The sequence below is a fragment of the Oratosquilla oratoria genome, chromosome 16, assembly GCF_046742065.1.
Source record: "Oratosquilla oratoria isolate Oo_2021 chromosome 16, ASM4674206v1, whole genome shotgun sequence".
NCBI classification, from domain to species: Eukaryota; Metazoa; Arthropoda; class Malacostraca; order Stomatopoda; family Squillidae; genus Oratosquilla; species Oratosquilla oratoria.
Window position 1 is genome coordinate 15,985,065 of NC_134792.1, and position 7,495 is coordinate 15,992,559.

Below are 7,495 nucleotides of genomic sequence, written 5' to 3' on the forward strand. Positions count from 1 at the left end.
AGAAGAAGAAGAAGAAGAAGAAGAAGAAGAAGAAGAAGAAAAAGAAGAAGAAGAAGAAGAAGAATATCACCTGACCCCGACTTACCCAAACGCTTTTTCAAGAATATTTTTAGAACAGTGTCACCGTAATACCACCTGTCCCCGACTTCCACAGCGTTTTTTAGAAGAATATTTTTATTTAGACTTAGATATATATATTGTATATGTTCCGCGCAATTTGCCGATCTGCGCAATCTTAAGATCGCGCTGCGCGATTTAACAATCTTATAATTGCGCGGCAATCTCGAGATGAGACATGCATGACAGATCGAAAGATTGCGCGACTTGGCAATGTTGCGCATTTTTAAGATCGTCTCGGATCTCACTGACATTGACCCATGTACATGCAGCCGTCCTCAACCTACCAGTAGTTATGGGACGCAATCTAGTAATTATTTTTGTTATGTACGTGGTGAGACATCCATAGGACTTTCATGTTGACGCCTCGTATAGGGCCTATATAGTGGGCCTATGGATGAGTTCGGGAGCTTGAAGGAATTACTGAGTATAATTCCTCCAGGTCTGGAGGAATTGTACTGCAATCATGATAATTCTTTTTAAATAAAACCTATGCATATGTGTTTTGTACAATGAATTGAATTGTACTGTCAATCAACTCTTCTTCTTTATGCTGCTGGCAACCCTGGAAATACGTGACACCGCTGCACATAGTAGACATGGCAAGAATAAGGTCTTTCTTCTCCAAATTTATCTCCATCGTGAATTGAGTTCTCTAAAAAGGATCTGTATTGTAATTATATCGAATGAAATAAAATACAATCTGGGGACGGCCTTCAAAGCCCTCCCCCCCCCCAACACACGCAACTGTAAGTTGTGTAACCATGGTAACCCTAAGCCTAGTAGGGTCAGATTCAGACTTGAGGTTAGACTGACTTGGAATGAGATTTCGTAATTTAGATTTAGTTCTCATTTCCGCTGAAACCTTCAAAACTGCAAAAAAATCAATATTTTCCAGCAGAAGAAGTGACGTAGGCCTACTCCAGTTTGGTCACCTTACCACCTACATAAATGATTGTCCTATATGATTTGGGAATACATTCCCTACTGGCCTCCCGTACAGTAAACCAATGGGTAGTGTTGCGAAGAATGATGTAGCTATCGAAATCTACCAAAAATGAAGACCATGTTTTCATGTTATTTCAAGATTACAAGATCGCGTAGATCTCTAAAATGCGCAAAGCAGTCCTTGCGCGATCTCGAGATTGCCGCGCAATTATAGGATTGTTAAATCGCGCAGCGCGATTTTAAAATAGCGCTGATCGGTAATTAGCCCAGAACATATACATTGTGACGAATGTGGATAGGAGTTGCGATAACTCGTCACACCGACAGATGGCGTCGAGTGGGGGACCAACCTGACACATTGCCACGTTCCTCTTTTGTGCCATATATATTGGCCAACTTGACTTCAAACTCTATTCCTCTGAAGAAGCCATTCAGGCGAAACTAGTCAGGAATAAAAGTATTTCTCTCATCCCGCGTTCCCTTTACCTCCTATCCACATTAAATATAGTGTTGCCTCAGGTCTCTTCTTAAGAGCCCTTAGATTATGTAGTCCACATTACTTGGAAAATGAGATCACAATTATTAGGAATCAGTTAAAAAGAATAGGGTATCCTGATTGGTTTTTAAATAAAGCCCTAAGTAAAGCCAAAATCAATCATTATGGATCCACTTCTCATTCCACTAAGAATTTTAACTGGGACAAAAATCGTATCAAACTGCCCTATAATAAGTCCATAAATGATTATTCCCAATTTCTACCAAAGGAAGACATAAATGTTATATTTAGTTATCCCAATAACATGTTTAAGAAAATAGTTAATGTACATTAAAGATCTAGAGAAAAAGTAAATCAAGGTGTTTATAAACTTCCAGGCTCGGATTGTAATAAGGTATATTGGGGGGCAAACGGGCAGAGATTTACCCACTAGAATGAAAGAACATAAGAACTCAGTTAGATACGCACAACAAAATTCCGCTGTTTTCCAACACACAGACAAAGAAGGACACTGTATGGACTGGAAGGAGGCAAAAATTATTTTTAACTCCAAGTGTAGTTTCAAAAGGAAAATAATAAAACCTTCTTTGATTAAACAATTTCCTAATTTTGATATCTCAAGTGGACAATGGTCACCAGACTGTATTACTACATGGGCAGTCAATAGAATATTACAATCCTTGGTGAAGGTGGGTGACTTGCCGCGCAAGGCAATAGACGTCACTTTAGCCCTGTCCATGTTTCTTCTCTTTCTCTGTATATTAGACATGTATTTTTCTCACTACTCTGTATTCCACTGAAGAGGATGTCTGTGATCGAGATATATGGATATCGTCTACTTCATCTCTTCTTATCCAACACAGTGGGTCTTTGTTGAATTTTACGAATGTGTTACGACATTACTTTGTAGTTATATATATATATATATATATATATATATATATATATATATACATATATATATATACATATATATATATATGTATATATATGTATATATGTGTGTGTGTGTGTGTGTGTGTGTGTGTGTGTGTGTGTGTGTGTGTGTGTGTGTGTGTGTGTGTGTGTGTGTGTGTGTGTGTGTGTGTGTGTGTGTGTGTGTGTGTGTGTGTGTGTATGTGTGTGTGTGTGTTTGTGTGTGTGTGCATACATATATATACATATATATACACACATAACGTTTTAGTGTTTTAGCCGTTATCCAATCTGTGAGGTGAATAAGCCTTGGTGCCTTTGTTGAGGCTCAAGGTCTTAAGATCACACGCCCTAACTACAGTCCCGCGTTGATCCTAGCCGGACTAGAACCTCCATCCATCATATTTTCGCCTGCATATGCCAGGGCCCAATTCCACTACACCACCTAGTCCCCCCACCCTCAGTTTTTTACTGTTATCTTATGTTGCTGTTATTGTTTTTTTATTATTATTTTTTTCGCATATGGGCATGATGTCTCTTCTTCTTCAGAGTGTCTTCTGGTCGGGCGTGCCGCTGATCCCGTCGTCCCGGGGTGGGGAGGGGAGCGCCCTCAACCGCTCCTGGCTCAGCGACGCCCCCTGCAGGCATGGTCAGTTTGTTCGGTGCAACTTCCTTTTTCTCTTAATATCTAGCACGTGAAATAAAGGTGATGTTCTAGGTTGCACTTAGGGGGCTCCTGGTGTAAGTTGCTTCTTTCCTTCTCTCTCTCTCTCTCTCTCTCTCTCTCTCTGCAGGAGGTGCCTACTTAGTACTGTATGGTATATTGTCCATTAACCCTCATCACACATTTATGATCCCTGATCCACTAACTGTTAGAGGTTCTCTAATCCTCAGTTGACAACGTATCACAGTGACGTAGTTTAAAGGTTGCAGTTTACATTCCTCCAATACCCTTTGACTCCTTCTTATGCGTTTTAAATATTTTCTGGCTGCCTCCAGGCAACTTTATTAGGTCGAGTGAACCCCCCACCCTCACCCCCACCTTCTGCGCAAGGGCAAGGTTGATGTCTATTTCTTGTTCCTCCCTTGGACCCACAGGTGATAAGGACCATCCCTCAGGGTCCCACCGTCAGGGAATTGACGGGGGAGGTGGAAACATCCTGCTGGGGCCGCAAGGCCTGGCAGCTGCGACATCCTGCCACGGGGCAACTCGGGCCGTAAGCAGCGAGAGCTCCTCGGATGAGGAAGATGGAGGGAGACGCCTCAGGCTGGCGCCAAAACTCCGCGCCACCTTGATGAGGAGAGCCCAGCGAGCCAAACATGTGGCCAACTTCGAGTGAGTTCTTCTTCTAGCACTAACGTAGTATCTGGATTCTTACCGTCTTAATAGGTAGAAGTTGTTAATTGCAGTCTGTCACACACTACTGCAGACAGACCTCCGCCTCTCCCCCGATCCCCAGCCCCAGCTCGACAGAGAGCCTTAGGGCGAAAGTTTTTAGGATTCGAGTCCCTTCTCATCTGCCACACAGCAGAACACCCTGGGGGATTAGTTTAAAAATAGTGTGTACGCATTAAGGAGGGAGTGGCATTAAAGTTATTTATGACGTTCTGATCACGCAATTGAATAAAGGTGTTCTCCAAGATTACAGTAAACAGGTTAATTAACAAAATGTCGTTTTATAAGTTGCCAGACTTTATTGTGAAGTCTAATGTCATCAGACTATGATTTCAATTTCACCATACACAGATAGTACTAAAATCTATCAATACCAAGTCAGTTCATAAGAATGAAGGAGACTACATGTGACCATAAGACTTACACTAGGCCATTGCCCATTGCCACCATAAAAGTTGTCCAACCGTTTTTTAAACAACCGATATTTTCAGCGCTCACTACATGGTTACTAAGTCTATTCCATTCGTTGACCACCCTATTAGTAAATAGTTTATTTCCTATCTCCTTCTTAAATCTAAATTTGTCCAGTTTAAATCCATTACTGCGGGTCCTGCCCTGGTGTTTTAATATGATGACCTTGTTTGCATCACCCTTGTTAAAGCCTTTGATTCCACTTAAACACCTATATTAGATCACCCCGCACTCTGCGTCTTTCCAGAGAGTGCAAGTTAAGGTGCCTAAGCCTCTCTTCGTTAGGTAAATTTCTGAGCCCATGTATCATTTCGGTCATTCTCCTCTGTACTGATTCTAGTAAATTGATGCCCATTCTATAAGACGGAGACCAAAACTGTACCGCATAGACAAGGACAGGTCTAACACTAGATAGAGTTTGATAATAACCTCTGCAATTCTATTCGTAACCGTCCTAGCAATGAAACCTAATGCTCTGTTAGCTTTATTCCTGGCGCTAATGCACTGTTTCCTAGATATAAGGTAAGGACTCATTAGAACTCCCAAGTCTCTCTCGTAGTCAGTTTTCTCTAAAAAGGTGTTATCTAAGCTATACAGTATCTGTTTTCGAGGTTGTGTAGGCCTATGTTTAACACGCTGCACTTTCAGATATTGAAGTCCATTTGCCATTTCACCGATCATGTGAACAATTTGTTAAGATTACCCTGCAGAAACTCGGCATCGTCTCTTGAACTAATTAGGCAGCCTATTTTAGTGTCGTCCACAAACTTACTAACATTACTATTAATCCCATTGTCTAAGTCGTTTATGTACATAATGAACAACAAGGGACCCAAAACCGAGCCCTGGGGAGCGCCACTAGAAACACTCCCCCATTTGGATTTTAGACCATTTATGATGAACCGCTGTTTTCTGCCACTGATGCAAGATTTAATCCATTCTAACACCTTGTCGAACGCTTTGCTAAAGTCAAGGTAAATAACATCGTAACTATCATTGTTATCTGAGCTTGTGTGAGACGTCATTTGATGTGAATAGCAGAATATATATAAGACAAAACAAGATGGATAAGTGGGCTGAGCTCGTTTGGGCAAGGAATCGGTCATCACGCAAAACATAGGTATAATCAGGATTCAACTGGAGCATCACACACCAAAGGACGTCAAAGTGAGCTGGGTGAGACCAGACGCCATTATATGAACACAAAGCCCGACCACGCGAGACTCTTGTGGATTCGTTGGACTAAGTGAGCGGGTGTTCTAGTCTTCTTAACCCCCCCACCCCTTTTCTCTCTCTCTCTCCTGTAACAATATTAAAAGGGTTAACTGCCAGTTCCATCTCGTTGACAGGGCCGCCCCTGAACCCTCCTGGCGATGGGACGCCGGTCGATCGACGCGGCACAACCAGGACGCTCAGAGGGACCGCGAGACGAAGATCCTGCGCGACGTGATCAGTTGGCTCTCCATGGGCGCCTCCGCCTCCGCCTCGGAAGGAGGCTCGCGCGGCGGCGGCGGCGGCGGTGGCCGGGGAGGTCGCCCTGAACGTCGATCGCGCGTCGTCGATGTGTCCGGGCCCGATCCCGGGATCTACTACCGGATGGAGGCCGAATTCCGGGAGAAGTACGGCGGGAACGTGACAAGTCATTCCGGAGGTAGCACCCTGAGGGCCAAGGTCCAGGCCATCTCCCGGATCAAGATGAGACTTCGACACCGCGCCGCCTTCAGTGCCTCCAAATAAACAACACGGGGAATCCCAAATAGTTCTCTTTACTTGGAATACGTAAAAATCGAAAACCCTCCAGTGCTTAGAACAGAGTTCCAAAAATTAATGAGATTCCGAATGACACACAAGAACACGTTCTGGTACATTTACGAACACCGCCCCCCCCCCAAAAAAAAAAAAATCGGAATATTTTCGAGTTTTAGATATTTTCATTCGAAAGAACTACTACTGTGATATGGTTTCTCAACCCTCCGTGATGAAGGCCTTTCCACCACTCTTTACTACCGTTATCTTATATGGTCATTCCGACTAATGTCAGACGCTTTAATAGGAGCCGTCGCTGATTCTGCAGTTGCCAATGTTAGCCAGAGGACTGGGTACTGTTTGCGGTCAACAGGAATATTTCGTAAACTATCAGCTGGTGTTTTCATGAATGAAATTTGCGTGAAGTTTATATTTCTGTAGTCTTTGGTAGTTTTGATATTTTCGTCGGTGGACTATAATGAAATGAGTTTTGGAAGTTAGCTATTAGAGACTGTAAAGGCGCTTCTTGTCATCTAACATATATGAAAAAATACGAGTACCTTGCGGCATATTTAGTTTTAAAAAATAGAACTGTTTAAAAAATATTTATGATTTAACAGAATATTTACATGCGTTTACTTCTTACAGTAAGTGGCGAAACCCATAAGGATATAAAGCCAAAGAGACCTCACGGGAATGTATCAAATTAAGTCGAATAGTGTTATCAGGCATCTTAAGCAAAGTCAGCGACAGTTCCCATTTAGCGAGTGGAGGGAATAACGATAACGCAGTAAAAAAAAAAAAAAAAAAAAAAAAAAAAAAAATATATATATATATATATATATATATATATTGTATATATATATATGTATATATATATATATATATATATATATATATATACATGCATATATATACATATATATATATATATATATATATATATATATATATATATGCATGAGAAATCACATAAACTCGTGATTCTAGATATGCGGAAAAACCACCAAGGAAAAAGAAAAACTGATGACCAAGCGCTTTCGTCTATTCAGACATCCTCAGGGTACATAGAAAAGAAAAAGTACACAAGAATATATACAAAGAGTATGAGGTCAGGGAAGGAACCAGAAGAGGTTGCGAGGATCTAATGTCAACCTGACCCGTTCGCGGCAGCGGACGTTTGGGCTACTACTTTTTTCACAATAAAATTGTCTAATTTATACATACCATGACTTAAATTTAAGTTATTGACAAATGTATCTTTGATCAGACTGGATTCTATTATATTTCTCGTCAAATATGACTTATCTTTAACAATTTCTTTAGCACCCTCCCAATTTATACAATGATTAAAATCCCTTAGGTGAATAAATAAGGCATTAGAAATTTGCCCACTCTTGACGCTA

General features: G+C 41.4%; 1 protein-coding gene across 1 annotated transcript in view; it reads left to right on the forward strand.

The window, feature by feature from the left end:
- Nucleotides 1-6,080, forward strand: part of LOC143034094 (SANT and BTB domain regulator of class switch recombination) — a 74,010-nt gene extending 67,930 nt beyond the window's left edge. Inside the window, exons 13-15 of the mRNA XM_076200038.1 lie at nucleotides 3,026-3,125; nucleotides 3,575-3,812; nucleotides 5,693-6,080. Of these exons, the coding sequence (XP_076056153.1) occupies nucleotides 3,026-3,125; nucleotides 3,575-3,812; nucleotides 5,693-6,080 (726 nt within the window). The remainder of the gene's footprint in view (nucleotides 1-3,025; nucleotides 3,126-3,574; nucleotides 3,813-5,692) is intronic.
- Nucleotides 6,081-7,495: the final 1,415 nt, after the last annotated feature.